Source organism: Mya arenaria, chromosome 3 (genome assembly GCF_026914265.1).
Source record: "Mya arenaria isolate MELC-2E11 chromosome 3, ASM2691426v1".
In the NCBI taxonomy this organism is placed as follows: domain Eukaryota; kingdom Metazoa; phylum Mollusca; class Bivalvia; order Myida; family Myidae; genus Mya; species Mya arenaria.
Window position 1 is genome coordinate 50,827,475 of NC_069124.1, and position 15,501 is coordinate 50,842,975.

General features: G+C 35.4%; 2 protein-coding genes across 2 annotated transcripts; one reads left to right on the top strand and one right to left on the bottom strand.

The window, feature by feature from the left end:
• Positions 1-3,529: 3,529 nt before the first annotated feature.
• Positions 3,530-6,171, bottom strand: LOC128229144 (uncharacterized). The gene is made up of 4 exons (XM_052940859.1): positions 6,084-6,171; positions 5,715-5,772; positions 3,932-5,149; positions 3,530-3,614 (listed from the first exon to the last, which is right to left on the bottom strand). Exons 1-4 carry the CDS (start codon positions 6,099-6,101, stop codon positions 3,580-3,582), a joined length of 1,329 nt encoding a protein of 442 aa, XP_052796819.1. The 5' UTR covers positions 6,102-6,171; the 3' UTR covers positions 3,530-3,579.
• Positions 6,172-9,674: 3,503 nt separating this feature from the next.
• LOC128228202 (60S ribosomal protein L31-like) lies at positions 9,675-13,815 on the top strand. The gene is made up of 5 exons (XM_052939365.1): positions 9,675-9,699; positions 9,931-10,044; positions 10,596-10,721; positions 13,043-13,155; positions 13,733-13,815. Exons 2-5 carry the CDS (start codon positions 9,935-9,937, stop codon positions 13,765-13,767), a joined length of 384 nt encoding a protein of 127 aa, XP_052795325.1. The 5' UTR covers positions 9,675-9,699; positions 9,931-9,934; the 3' UTR covers positions 13,768-13,815.
• The last annotated feature ends 1,686 nt before the right edge of the window (positions 13,816-15,501 follow it).

Below are 15,501 nucleotides of genomic sequence, written 5' to 3' on the forward strand. Positions count from 1 at the left end.
GTCATATTAAATACACATCAATTTTGACTGATAGACCTTTAACAACTAACTTAATAATGATGCATTTATGGAAAATATCAATTACGGATAACAAGATTGTAACCATTAATTTAATAGCAAAAGCGCAAAGATATGAAACAATTGGTGTTATACCATAGCCCCATAAGAAGAAAATACCGTGGTATGCTCATTTCTTTCAAATAAAACTCGGTATCCTTCTGGAAAATCATTGTTTTCGACATTTTATTCCTTTTTGGAATATTTGGAATATTAAAACAATCTTATTTATTGTGGTAAATCTTACTTCGGAGTAAGAGTGCATCTTCAAAATACATATAAGTTTACCACTACTAAAATGGTTTCATATTAGTTGTGTTATTTATCTTTTATCATTCTCAATTTTCTATAGGAAATGCGATGCCTTGCAAAAACAGCGGTCTGGCTGTGTCTGTCCGCAGCGTTAACCATGCATATCAGTACAGAAATCTTTCACGGCAATGGAATACCATTGTATTATGATTACGCAAATGTGAGTTTTTTTTCGATTTCAGATTTATCTAAATCACATTCGCAATCTAAATGTTCAGGGTTATTTAAATAGTTATATTTAAAAAGAAACAAATGCTACAAACCTTATCCTTTTTGAAAACAAATATATCAAATAAATGCCTTTATACGTGTATGTAGATCAGTGTTAGCTAATGGTAAAGTCGAACCCCGTTGGCTCGAACTCACTTAGCTCGAATTCCGTGTTGGCTCGAACTGGATTTAAAGAACCGACTTCCTTATGCTGAATGTAAGCATACTCGATGTATTTGGGCCGGTCTCTGGGAGTTCGGACCAACGGGGTTCGACTGTGCATGTATATTAATATTCTTCACAGTTGACGGAGATGGCAGAGATCTACGCACCCTCAAGGATTGCTTGTGCTGCAGCTTGTTCACAGTCTGGATGTTCGTCGATTTTGTTTCAGGAAAACGGTCAGTACCAGACATAAGTTGATAATGATTTACCAGTTATTCAAAGCACATTTGTGAAATTTAACTTGTCCAAAGGTGCCTCACAACCGTGCTCCGGGCGTAAGGAGTCAAGTTTTCATTTCCCTAAATGTTGTACTGTTCGCACGTAAGATACAACATACAGTAATAGTTGACCATCATCAAATATAAATTGTAATAAACAGTGTTTCGTTGACATATCAAATAGCATTTCCAACATAAACTTGAGCAACAGGCACACATGTGGCAAATTCTCTTTACTTCCGTCGATGCAACACTTAACCATAGCATAGTGATATCCTCGAATGAACGATGTTTCAGACGGAAACGATGACCGCTGTTACACGACGGAGGACCACTACGGGTATATGGGTCATTTGAACGTCACCGAGTATGGAGTACCGTGTCAGCGGTGGGATGCACAGGCGCCACATGAGCATAACTACACGGCTCCCGACCAGATCTCCGAGGGCAATTATTGCAGAGCCTTTGACTGGGACAAGTGCGCATGGTGTTACACTACAGATCCCACGCTTATCTGGGATTGCTGTGCAACGTTCAAGTGCTTCTCTGAAGGAAATAAGTCACTTAAGCTCATCACCATCATCATCATCAGCAGCAGCAGCAGCAGCAGCAGCAGCAGCAGCATCAGCATCATCGGCATCGACGTCATCATCATCATCATCATCATCATCATCATCATCATTAACATCATCATCATTATTATCACCATCATCATCACCATCATCATCATCAGAAGCAGCAGCAGCAGCAGTACCAGCAGAGCATCATCATTACCATCATCACCATCATCATTATCACCACCACCACCATCATCATCATCATCATCATCACCACCATCATCATCATCAACATCATCATCATCATCCTCAGGAATGATTTTCTTTTGACTTGGAAGGTGCAATACATTACTAGATAGATAGAAATAATTATTTAAATATAAAATGTTTAATTTACATGGCAATTTAAAATTAAGACATACAGTTATTAAAAGATATGTATGAATTCATAAAGCCATACCAATCAACATTATTTAGAAAGGATACCACAAAAAAGAGTTAAAATAACACTCTTATTTCCATCCAGGTTTTAAATTACAGTATTGTGAGACTTTTAAACAATATTTTAAAATATCACAGAAGGATCATCAAGGAATGGCATTGAGTTAGATAACGATGACATCAATTCAAAATGCCGAAGCTGCATTTTTCTTGTTTCCAAATTTTTTCATCACAATGTATTGGATTCAAAACCGTTACATATTATACTATAGATATGTTGTTTTGTTTCAGAAAACTGTCGTCTGTACAATTCAAAAGCGAGTCCCCATGTTGTTGTGGAAAACATTGGTTTCTACTCACTAGAGCCAGAGCCTTAACTCGCCTTTTAATTTCCGTTTCTTTGGAAATAATATACTACGACAGAGTCTGCTTTTGAAGTCGCTGGAGTAACTGTTTTGAACGAATAAATTAACCTTTATTAATAAATATACATACAAATATATATATATATATTATATAACAACAACATAAGCAGAAGCAGCAGCAGCAGCAGCAGCAGCAACAGAAGCAGCAGAAGCAGCACAAACACTAACAAAAACAACTCCAACTGGACAAAGGCATTCATCATTGTTCTTGAACTTATAATAAAGTAGATGCAAATTATAATGGATTTTGGTCAAAGGTTAATGTCTGTGCTTGTGATAGTTTGCGAATTTCATTTTTAAGGTGGTACATTTGTACCATAATTTTTGTACTTTCCTATTGTAAGTTATTTGCCCTGCTATTATTCATGAATATGTGAATAGTTATAAACGTTTTTCAACACATTGTTTAATGTATTCTTGAAATAGAAAATGTTTGTAGTGTTACAATGGATGTCATTATATGAAGTTTGATTTGTAAACCCCTTACCTGAGGTTATGCAACTACTGCTATACATGGCCGCTAAACGCCATCTCCACCACTTATCGGTGGTGCAAAGAAATTGATCTCAAAATTTGCACACGTCCGATTCGGGAGAAAAACTCCTGGCACTACAGTTGGCACAATAATGAAACGAAATCGTAACGAACCTGCAGTTAAAGTGCTCTTACATGGTACCAGATTATCCGATTTTCGAAATAAGTCCGCTTGAAAAAAATATCAAATGAATTATAAACCGTACTCACGCTTGTAAAAGTAAACACGAGCCATAGCTGCATCACGGAAGTGTCGACAGCACATTTTCATTGCACAATATAAATAAGTGGTGGAGCAGGCGATTAGTTGTCGTGCTATACGAGCCTTAAGAATAGATTTTGCTGTATTTTAAAAACGAAGACAATGAGTTAGAAGTACTCATTTAGTCACATTAATGTCAAATAAATGCATTTTTCGTGTTGATCCCACACTTAATGTGGCTTAATGTTCAAACATTGGGACAAATCAAAATAGCATATAGAATAATTAAGTTATCCAATATTATTCTGATCGCGAAGGGATTTGGAAATCATGATTAAACAAAGTGGCTATTCTCACATTTTTTTATTCATCGAACGGGCACATGTAGAAAATACGACTTAGCCGATCAAACTTCCAATGGATGGAAAGCAATCTGAAAGCAAACAGTATCTAAATCAGATGTATGTCGGTAATATGGCAAAAATACAGTGCGGTTTGGCAAATTTTCTATATGAATGTTTTAAAGGCATTTTCCCTTATGCCTATGGAAACTGCTTAATTTTAGACTACATAGTACATAAAACTTTCATTCAAACATTTCAGGACTCCGGTGCATCAAGATACTTAATACGATCTTAGACCAATATACAAGTGAATAGGCCCTGTAGAACTATACAATTCCAACGTGCTGAAATCAACGACAACATGAATATATTTGATCATAAGAAAAATAATGATGATTGTACCAACCTATGGAGTGCAAGTTGTATCTCGGACTGTATATATACGTCCTTTTCAACGCGTCGTTGTACACCAGCAGCCCAAACGACCTTTGGCCAATGTGGGACAGCTTTGTGTGGCCGTGGGACAATGGCACAGACATGACAACATAGTCTGTATTGACGGTTTGGATCGTCAACTGATCCGGCACGTGGGTAAGGGGCTTGGCATCCACTAGGATTCCGGATGATTCGCTACTAGGTATAAAAACATAAGCGTGCGTTGCGCCGTATATGCCATACTCGTTGCTGTATTGGGTGACGGCTGGTACAGTTAAGGTGAACAGTTTTCCACCACCATGGTCTAAGATAGGGGTTTGTGTGACAATAATTGGTTTGGTTGAGGTTATTTCAAATGGGTATCTGCTATCAAAAGACGTTTCGTAGAATATTTCCTTGTAGACGTGAACTGTCTTTGGACTGCCAAACCCGTCCAGTGTGACACTCGTGTTGTCATCTCTGGCGTAAATACGGACTATTGAATGTAATTGGAGCATAGGAACAAGAATGTATCTCAGAGCACTGTTATCAAAAGGCACGACTTGCATGAACACAGATCGTGCATAGTTGTTTTGATTGGCAGATAGTTGATAAGATCTTTGGAAAAAGCCAGCCGATGCAACTGCAAATACAGCAATTTTATCTCTACTATGTACACGAACTCCACTAAAATCGTTGCTGGTACTGGAAATGATTTGAACGTCGTTTTGCTTCAAAGAAAAACTGGTATGGATACCGGCATCTTGCAAAGTCACGTAACTGGAATCATTCAGTGCAACAATCACGATTTTAACCGCATGCTCAGAAGTAACGAAACTCGGTGCTTGCAGTGTCACGGTGTAGTCTGTCTCCAAAGCTGCAGTGGGAAGTACTGGTGTTGGAATCTCAAAGTCGGGGAATTGGTAAACGGCAAGGAGGGAAAAATCATGGTCTCCGTGGATGATAACTGCTCTGTTGCTGTGTTTTCCATCATCAATGATCAGCGTTGAGGCAGGCAAAGTGAATTCTCCATTTCTGCCCCATTTTGTTTGGTCGGATGAATTCGTTCCCTTAATGGAGACCGTTACACGGGTGGAGGAGTCGGCAGTGAAGCGAAGAACGATTGAGGACGGGGTCGCTTTAGCCCCTGATGTTGTGTCCATGTCGACTATGTTTGCGAATGCGATGACATAGTGATTGCCTTTGTCATCTAGAATTGTTGTAAAATAATTGATGAATTAATTGTTTTATCTTGTCTTTCAAAGACAAGTTCAGACAATGTATGACAAATTAAACTGATATCAAGACAATCTCGCTATTTTGGCCGTATGATAAGAACAACTTAAAGATGCACTCTTACTCCCAAATTAGATTTACCACAATTAATGATATTGTTTTAATATTCCAAAAAGGATTAATAAATGTCGAAAACAATTGTTTTTATAAAGGATACCAAGTTTAATTTGAAAGAAATGTGCAGAATACACGGTATTTCTACCTTATGAGACGATTAGACCACAGTAAATCTTTCATTTAATATTTTGGCGTTTTCTGCTATTAAATACACGGTTACAATCTTGTTATCAGTAATAAATATTTTCCAGAAATGTATCACTACTTCTAGGTCACTATTTGATACAGGTTTGCACACATTTATATTAGTAGTTATATTGCTCATTATATTGAGTGTTATAACACCGAAATTTGATTTTAACGTGTGTTCTTCACACATGCAAACTTTGTATAAGCGTTAAGGTAATGAAAAGAACACTCACAGCTGCAAAGTGTGTCTTGTCCCAAAACAAGTCCAAAACTAGCAAAAAGGCACACAACCTATGTAATGAAACAAGTAATACACTAGTAGTAGAAGTAATAATAGTAGTAGTAGTAGTAGAAGTAGTAGTAGTAGTAGTAGTAGTAGTAGTAGTAGTAGTAGTAAAAGTATGGATGGAGTTATAGTACGTAGTAGCAGCAGCATTATACATAATAGTAAAGTGTACTTTTATGACAATGAAAAAACAATCATCATCATCATCATCATCATCATCACCACCACCACCACCACCACCACCACCACCATCATCATCATCATCATCATCATCATCATCATCATCATCATCATCTATTTGTAAAACTATACATACCAGATATACTGTATTCATCGCAAATATCTGGAGCAATTTACTTATCTTTCTTTAACATCTGATATTTATACTGAAACTGTCCTTAGCCTGCCAAGGCTCGGAGTGACAAGTAAGTGTTCTAGTTTGATTACACTCGTTTTATATACAGATTCATATGCGTTGTCGGTGCAAATAAAAGCTCTGACTGAAGTTTGCACCGGCGTTAAGAAATTACTTTAGGTACTAAGTAGGGCTACACGATGAGATCAGCCATTTGACAAAATTTAATACGATTGGTTAGATATTTAAACATATCAAGCCATGTAACGCCCCATAGCGGCATTGCCGCGTAAACGTGTTTTTTCGTTTAAGCGGTGATTTTCAACGCATAAAAAAAGGATTTTATATGGGGCAAAAAGGCACACTTTCGCCGCATAAAAAGCAATTAAAACATATGCTAGTACAATAGTGGTTGATAAAGTTTCATCAAGATCGGTCTTAGTTTTTTATGTCCACTTAACAAAGCTTTGAACTAGACTTTTAAAGACGTATTTTTTTACATAAACCAATTGATTTTTCTGCGAAAACGTTTGAAATGACGTTTAACCCGACTAAAGGATGGAGTAAATGTTACGACAAAGTAAAATGAATCGTCCTATGACGTAACATATATTCTTGCCTTATTGTCAGACTGACGGGCATTTAGCCTTGACAATGCGCACTTTCAACATGTGCGTGAAGTTAGCGGCCATGCGTCCTAGCGGTATGAAGTTGGCGGCCTAGCGGCCTAAAATTGAATCCTATTTCAAAGCATGTATACATGCATTCTCTCTTAAAACAATGACATAGTAACTGTTTTTATGCACAATTTAACACATCGAAGATATTATCAACATTTTTTTTCCTCAAAAATGTCGATAAAGTAGTCAGCTATTTTAAAGCATTAAACATGCCTGTTCACGAAAACAATGATATATTTACTGTTTTATGCACAAATAATCACTCTTAAGCAACTAACTTTTTTTTCAAAATAGTCGATCAAGCAGTTCAGCGGCCTAAAGGCCTAAAATTGGTTTCTAATATAAACCATTTATACATGCCTTTCCTTCTCTAAAAAATGACAAAGTTACGGTTTCTATCACAAATCACCATCCTTTATGGAATGTCTGCATTTCGCCCAAAACTCGACCAAGCTGCCTAAAAAATCCATTACAGCGAATATCAGCATTTTTATTTTTTTGTATTTGGCAAAATTGTTAAACCATAGATTTATCATTGTTTTGATAGAAAACGCATGTATACATACCATTTTAGTCTGCTAGGCCGCCAGGCCGCTAAGTTCACGCCGCTAGGCCGCTGAAGTGCTCGATCGACATTTTTTTAAAGGTTTATAGAATATATATATATAAGAAGAGGCATGTTCACATGCTTTGAAAAGCTGACTGACTGTTCGACTTTTTTAAAAAAGATGTTGATAATCGCCTCAGAGTGATAGTGTGTGCTTAATACTTCTTTGTTTTATAAGAAAATAGGATATCATTTTAGACCGCCAGGCCGCTAGGCCGCTAACTACATACTTTCAACGTCATTTCAAACTAATAGTAGGGTATTCATAGACTTCTTTCTTTCATTGATTGTGTTTTAATGTACTAGTCATTTGAACACTCTAAGGGTTTATTTTCAACTTCCATCATCATCATCATCATCATCATCATCATCATCATCATCATCATCATCATCATCATCATCATCATCATCATCATCATCACCACCACCACCATCATCATCATCAGCAGCAGCAGCAGCAGCATTAACGTCATCACCATCGTTTTTGTTGAAATATGTTTTAGCTTTATAATAAATGGTTAGGTTCATCCTGGCACAGTTAGACCCCAGTTAAGCAATTTCTGCTTTATGCGTTGGGCGTCGCCGCATAAACGTTGAAAATCACCTCACAAACGAAAAAAACACGTTTATGCGTCGATGCCGCTATGCGGCTTTACAAAGCCATAGCATGCACCTCATACAATAGTTAATAAAGAACAAAACTAGAACTATGCATCTTATCGTCGGAGGCCTCCAAAAGAAAGGTTCATTTATTTTAATACATTTTATTATTCATACTCATAGTTAATGTTATCATTCTGTTAAGCATAAGTTTTCGATTCAGATAATGAACTGTCTAGATGATCAATGCAAAAACGTAAATCATTAAAATATGCAACATTTGTCGTGTTTTAAGTTCGCCGGTGGGTGAGTGGTTGTCAGTCAAAACAAACAACAACGTTGTACATGTAACCAAGCCGCTATTATTCAAGATAATTTAAATTTAACTTCTCAAAGTGCAAAATAAGTCCTTTATTTTTCAGTCTCTATCATTTCTCATTGCTTACCCAACACATGTGATGTTATTGCTTACCCAACACATGTGATGTTATTGCTTACCCAACACATGTGATGTTATTGCTTACCCAACACATGTGATGTTCTTGCTTACCCAACACATGTGATGTTATTGCTTACCCAACACATGTGATGTTATTGCTTACCCAACACATCTGATGTTATTGCTTACACAACACATCTGATGTTATTGCTTACCCAACAAATGTGATGTTATTGCTTACCCAACACATGTGATGTTATTGCTTACCCAACACATGTGATGTTATTGCTTACCCAACAAATGTGATGTTATTGCTTACCCAACACATCTAATGGTATTGCTTACCCAACAAATGTGATGTTATTGCTTACCCAACACATGTGATGTTAAGTCCTCGAAAGTTTCGGATTAATTGATTTAACTTATTTGGGTAAGTTCATTGTCAGCATTTTAAGTCTTCCGTGATTACTATTATCGTTACGGCCGATCGGAAAATTATCTGCAAGCTTGGAAAAGAAGCTGGCCTCAAATGGATTTAAGTTGAGAAGATAGATACATGTATCAACGTGACTGTTACTTTCGTACCTCCACCGACGGCTATTTTGCATTCTCGTTCACCAGAGTGGTGATTCTATGCATACCACATTGCGTTAGGTTTATCATGATCAAACCTCTGATGAAATGTTAATTTTTCTGTGATATAACTTATTAGGACTCTAAATATCATGCAAATACAATATGTGATATATCTTATATTGATGTAAAATGTACGAAATGGAAAATGGAATGGCTATTCGGCGATGTCATGTAATATCTTACCCAAATAGCTCCAGATTCAACACTAGGGTTGTAAGTGAATCCGCAATGCAATTCAATTCAAATTGTTAAGGTGCAGGTTTAGAATGTTGTAATTTTATATGTTAGATAGATTATGATAGAGCTTTTTAGCGACGGACATATGTACTGTATTAAAGTTTGCTATGTAATTACATGTGGTGCAAGAATAATATGGGACCCTTTGATCCAGAATTTGATAATGCAATAACACGAATCAGTTATATACCAAAACACTCTGTTTAATGATAAATGAAGTATCCATAAAAATTACGTGTAAGGGGAGATCAATGTGTAGACAATGACACAAATGGTACCGGTTATCCTTCGGTAAATAATTTGGGATCCGGCTTTTAAACAGTTTACCTACAACAACAACCATCGACTTCCTCTTTTTTCCTCCATATTTGCTAGCAGGTTGGGATATAAACAAACGCAATTTTATCGTTCATAATCGCTTTGTATGGTGAACAATATTGAGAACCAATAGCCCTAATTTGATCTGCAATATGTATTCTTTCATTCCTGATTATTTGATTGAAATGACACAAATTATAATGGAGTTATTCCTCCTTCAAAGTACGGAGTTGGACCGTTTGATAACTCAACATTGTGACAAATAGATTAATATTAAACTGTCTTTTTCAGCACTATGGCTCCTCGTAAGGGAGGCAAGGACGGTAAGCAGAAGCCCAAGTCCACCATCAATGAAGTTATAACGAAGGAGTGCACCATCAACTTGCACAAGAGGGTCTTCGGAATGTAAGTAACTTGTTCTTTTCACTGTGGCTAGAATTTTGGGAACATGTCATTGGCAATAAATGTGTAATAATGGTATAAGCTAACCATTTTTGTATCGTGTTATTGATTTACATGTGGATGGAATGATGAACAATGACTTCGATAATGGTTGCAACACGTTTTATTGACATAAAATTTTAGTTCAAAAATTAGTCTCTGGTTTTATTGTATTATGGTTAATGCGTTACTTTTCCCTTTACGTAACTGCTGAATCATAGTGAATTCATTCATTACTATTGTGTAAGTCAATTCATAACTGATAACAAATCCTATCCATTTGCATAAATGTTGCAGAGGAAATAAATAAATGACACCCGAGTTTTGGGCTGTTTTTTATAAGATATTTCATATTACAGCTAACAAACACAGAAGTTAAAATTGTACAGAAATTATGTATTCAATATACACAGTTTATGAATTAAAAGAATGTCAGTATAATCATTTGTGATGAAATGATTATGTATTCTGTCTTGCATATTGCATCTATAATATTTTTATATTAAATTTGACAGTGGTTTCAAGAAGAGGGCCCCTCGTGCTATCAATGAGATCCGTAGATTTGCTGAGAAGATGATGGGTACCAATGATGTCCGTATTGAGGCTCGGCTTAACAAACACATCTGGTCCAAAGGCATCCGGTATGAAACATTGATTTCTATGATGATATCTACTGTAGGGATGATTTTGTTGTAACAACTATTGAACAAACATTTTTTCTTCAAGTATAAGACTATAATCATTTGATAAAATGAGTTTGTAATTAGAACGTTTCTAAAGATGCAATGGTTTCCCATTTTGTGAGTTTCTCTTCATATCTGTTAATCAGTTTTCACAAAACTAAGTATGATCAAAATTAAGATTTTTTAACAAACCAGAATACAATATTTACAGTCATCAAAATTAGACTTTTGGATTAACAAGCCTAAATCTTATGCTTCTCTTTGCAAAAAGAATCCACAGTGCATACCCATCACAGCTAATAAAAGCACTCTTTAAAAATGTGATTTTAAAGCTTCACTCTCACAGATATAGCGTTTACAGATATATACGTTTTTACAACTTTTTTATGCCCCCACAAAGTGGCGGCATATAGGGTTGCCCTTGTCCGTACGTACGTACGTACGTACGTCCCGAAGATTGTTTCCGATCTAATTCTTGAAAACCGTTTGTCCAATCCTCACCAAACTTTAAACACATGTTTGTGACCATAATATCTTGATCAAGTTCGATAGTCATGGAAATCGCTTTAGTCATTTAGGAGTTACGGCCCTTTTTTGCCAAAAATTCCCGAAGATTGTTTCCGATCTATTTCTTGAAAACCGTTTGTCCAATCCTCACCAAACTTTAAACACATGTTTGTGACCATAATATCTTGATCAAGTTTGATAGTCATGGAAATCGCTTTAGTCATTTAGGAGTTACGGCCCTTTTTTGCCAAAAATACTTCAAAAATATATGTTTCCAATCTAATTCTTGAAAAGTATGTGTCCAATCCTCACCAAACTTTACATACATGATTGTGACCATAATATCTTGATCAAGTTCGATAGCCATGGAAACCGCTTTTGTCATTTAGGAGTTACGGCCCTTTATTTGCAAAAAAAGACTTGAAAAATACGTCCCGAAGATTGTTTCCGATCTAATTCTTGAAAACTGTTTGTCCAATCCTCACCAAACTTTTAACACATGTTTGTGACCATAATATCTTGATCAAGTTCGATAGCCATGGAAATCGCTTTAATCATTTAGGAGTTAGGGCCCTCAGATTATCCTGAATAATCATTATGGCTTATTTTCTGTGACAAAAAATCGAAGTGGGGGCATCCGTGTCCTATGGACACATTTCTAGTTTATTATTTGTCTTGGAAAGGTCAATCTTTGTGTAAATTATCTGCAAACCAACAATAAAATATTGCTGACAAAAGATCAGATCGTAGATTTTCATACTTTAGTTTAATGGTTTTCTAACGGTTAAAGAAAAATGCATAAAACATAAATTTTTGAATTATATAAAATATATAAAAAATCTGCGATCTATTTGTTGTCAGCAGTTTAAGGCTTTGATTTAATTGGCCAGTTGATTAGTAACCAATGCTAAATGTTAATTTATAAATTATTTGCAAGTGGTCAAAATTAACACAAGCCCCATACTGGTAAAATGTCTTAAGGCTTGCTCGAATTCCAAATTTTATATAGCACTTAGCAGGGCCTGTTAAATTTTTTGATGACAAGCATAATATGAGAATTCGGGCTTGTTCATCTAAAAGTCTAATTTTGATGATTGCAAGTGTATAAGCCTGCAATATAAAAAGGTCACACTCAATGCTGACGGTGGCAGGCCACTTTCTTTCATGTGTAAAGTTGATGGACAGACTTAATTTGAAATTTTGGGGCGTAGAAAAAGACAAGATCATTTAATGCACAAAAATGTTTGCAAAAAGTGATTCTTAACACTTTTATTTAACAAGTTGTGCTATACAAATCAAGATTTTGAGCAACTCGGGAAGTAACTTGACCATTGCAGGGCTTATGCTTATTTGGCCATTGTACTTGAGTACATCATCAGTATATGTATTACGGATAACAACAAAAAACCTGTAAAGGATAGTGAGCTCATGCAAATTAGATCAGTCAATTCACAACAAAGTAACAATGTATCTTACTGGTTTTCATTCTATTTACTCAGTTGCCCTGTACTGGTCAATTGCTTCTGGGCTTTCTCAGATAAAGGATTTTATTTTTTATATAGCATGGCTTGTTTGTTTGTTTTTATGCCAAGCACTTGTGTTAGAATTCGGCCATGTCCATACAAGTCTAATATTGACACCTGTTTTAATACTGTATTTGGTAAGAATTAAAAACTGGCATATGTGATAGAAAATTAAATTTTCAAGTTCTTTTTATTGGCCTCGTACCACATTAACTTAAAACAGTTATAACCTTGATCATTTTATTGTAGGAGCGTTCCATACAGAGTTCGTGTTCGTCTGGCGAGAAAGCGTAACGAGGATGAGGACTCTGTCCACAGGCTGTACACACTTGTCACATACGTGCCCTGCACTTCCTTTAAAGGTTGGTGGATATGGTTTCAATATTTATAATTTATTATAAAAGTGTTCCTATACTAAAGTCTTCTTTAATTGTCTATTTATTCTAGTAATGCATTGAATGAAGCATCATTCTATTTTCATTATGATTTGTTGGTTGTGAATTTGCAATGATTTTTTTTGTGTCTGATAAAAAAAGAAACTACAATGTTTCTTTATCAAACAATATATGGTTATCAGTTTAACCCATATTTTCATGTGTTCTTTATAAGATGAATGTGTTGGTGATGTGGTTTTCTCATCTGATTTGTTTTGTTGTTGTTTTTTTAACAAGTATTATCAAGATATTTTTCATAATCTTCAGATATGAATATGTTGATAGGTTTGTTGCATAAAACGTTTGGAAGCAAGTTGAACATTATATAAATCATACTAATAGTATTTTTCCCCTTTTAGCCATAAAAATACTTTTTTTCCCGCATCTAAGGGCACTGCCACCATTCCCTTAAAAATGGGGACAAAATGGATGTGCTATGCAATAATTGTATTGCTTTGCTGGAGTGGATTTTATTTTAAATGTATTTTTTGTCATATCGTTTCAGGATCCCATACATTGAATGTTGACAATGACTCCTAGATGAGCGATTTATATGTACAGCAAAGAAAAATAAAGAAAAAAAAACTACCTCTGTTCTTTACGTTACTTGTTATTAATTAATTGGTTGGTGTGATCGCCAAGTCACTCCGTGATCTATGTCAACATTTTTAGCTCGACTATTTGAAGAATAAGGAGAGCTATACTACTCACCCAATCGTCGGCGTCACCCCTTGGTTATGGTTTTGCGTGCAAGAACACATAGGTTAATATCTCAGCAACTACTTAAGGTATTGCATTGAGACTTTATACAATGGTACTCAACCATCCAACCTACTTAATTAACCAAGTTTGATAACTCTAGTTTGCATTTAATGCAAATAATAGGCCTTTATTATTTGACTTAGAAATTCTGGTTTAGGTTTTGCATGCAAGCACACATAGGTTAATATCTCAGCAACTGCTTGAGGTATTGCATTAAGACTTGATACAATGGTACTCAACCATCCAACCTACTTAATTTACCAAGTTAGATAACTCTAGTTTGCATTTAATGCAAATAATTGCCCTTTTATTATTCGACTCAGAAATTCTGGTTAAGGTTTTGCATGTAAGCACACATAGGTTAATATCTCAGCAACTACTGGATGAATTGCATTGAGACTTTATACAATGGTACTCAGCCATCCAACCTACTTAATTAACCAAGTTTGAAAACTCTACTTTGCATTTAATGCCAATAATAGGCCTTTATTATTTGACTTAGAAATTCTGGTTAAGGTTTTGCGTGCAAGAACACAGGTTAATATCTCACCAACTACTAGAGGTATTGCATTGAGACTTGATACAATGGTACTCAACCATCAAACCTACTCAATTAACCAAGTTAGATAACTCGAGTTTGCATTTAATGCAAGTAATAGGCGTTTATTTGACTTTGAAATTCTGGTTAAGGTTTTGCGTGCAAGCACACAAAGGTTTATATCTCAGCAACTACTTAAGGTATTGCATTGAGACTTGATACAATGGTACTCAACCATCCAACCTACTTAACCAAGTAAGATAACTCTAGTTTGCATTTAATGCAAATAATAGGCCTTTATTATTTGACTTAGAAATTCTGGTTAAGGTTTTGCGTGCAAGCACACATAGGTTAATATCTCAGCAACTGCTTGAGGTATTGCATTGAGACTTGATACAATGGTACTCAACCATCCAACCTACTTAATTTACCAAGTTAGATAACTCTAGTTTGCATTTAATGCAAATAATTGCCCTTTATTATTTGACTCAGAAATTCTGGTTAAGGTTTTGCGTGCAAGCACACATAGGTTAATATCTCAGCAACTACTGGATGAATTGCATTGAGACTTTTTTAAATGATACTCAATCATCCAATCTACTTAAATAACCAAGTAAGATAACTCTAGTTTGCATTAAATTCAAATAATGGCCCCTTTTTTATTCAACATAGAAATTCTGATTAAGGTTTTGCATGTAACCACTTTTAAGTCAATACTTCAGCAAATACATCATGTATTGCATTGAAACTTTACACACAGGCTCCCAACCATTTAACCTTCTTATTTAATCAGAAAGATAACTCTATCTTTTATATTATATAATTTTTGCCCCTTTATTACCGTAAATGACTGGGTATTAGACACACTTTTTCCCACAGATTTTGATGCAAAAAAAATGCCTGCGTATAATACCCAGTAACAATTTTTTGAACTTTTTTTCTGAGGTCAATTTCAAGCCGAGAGTTTGTTTAGA

Coding starts and splice junctions, on each gene's coding strand:
- LOC128229144 (XM_052940859.1), bottom strand. Junction 5,150..5,714: donor ACAAGACACACTTTGCAGCT/GTGAGTGTTCTT, acceptor CAACAATTCTAG/ATGACAAAGGCAATCACTAT. Junction 3,615..3,931: donor ATACAACTTGCACTCCATAG/GTTGGTACAATC, acceptor GTTTGCTTTCAG/ATTGCTTTCCATCCATTGGA.
- LOC128228202 (XM_052939365.1), top strand. CDS start 9,935: ATGGCTCCTCGTAAGGGAGGCAAGGACGGTAAGCAGAAGCCCAAGTCC. Junction 10,045..10,595: donor CACAAGAGGGTCTTCGGAAT/GTAAGTAACTTG, acceptor TAAATTTGACAG/TGGTTTCAAGAAGAGGGCCC. Junction 10,722..13,042: donor ATCTGGTCCAAAGGCATCCG/GTATGAAACATT, acceptor ATTTTATTGTAG/GAGCGTTCCATACAGAGTTC.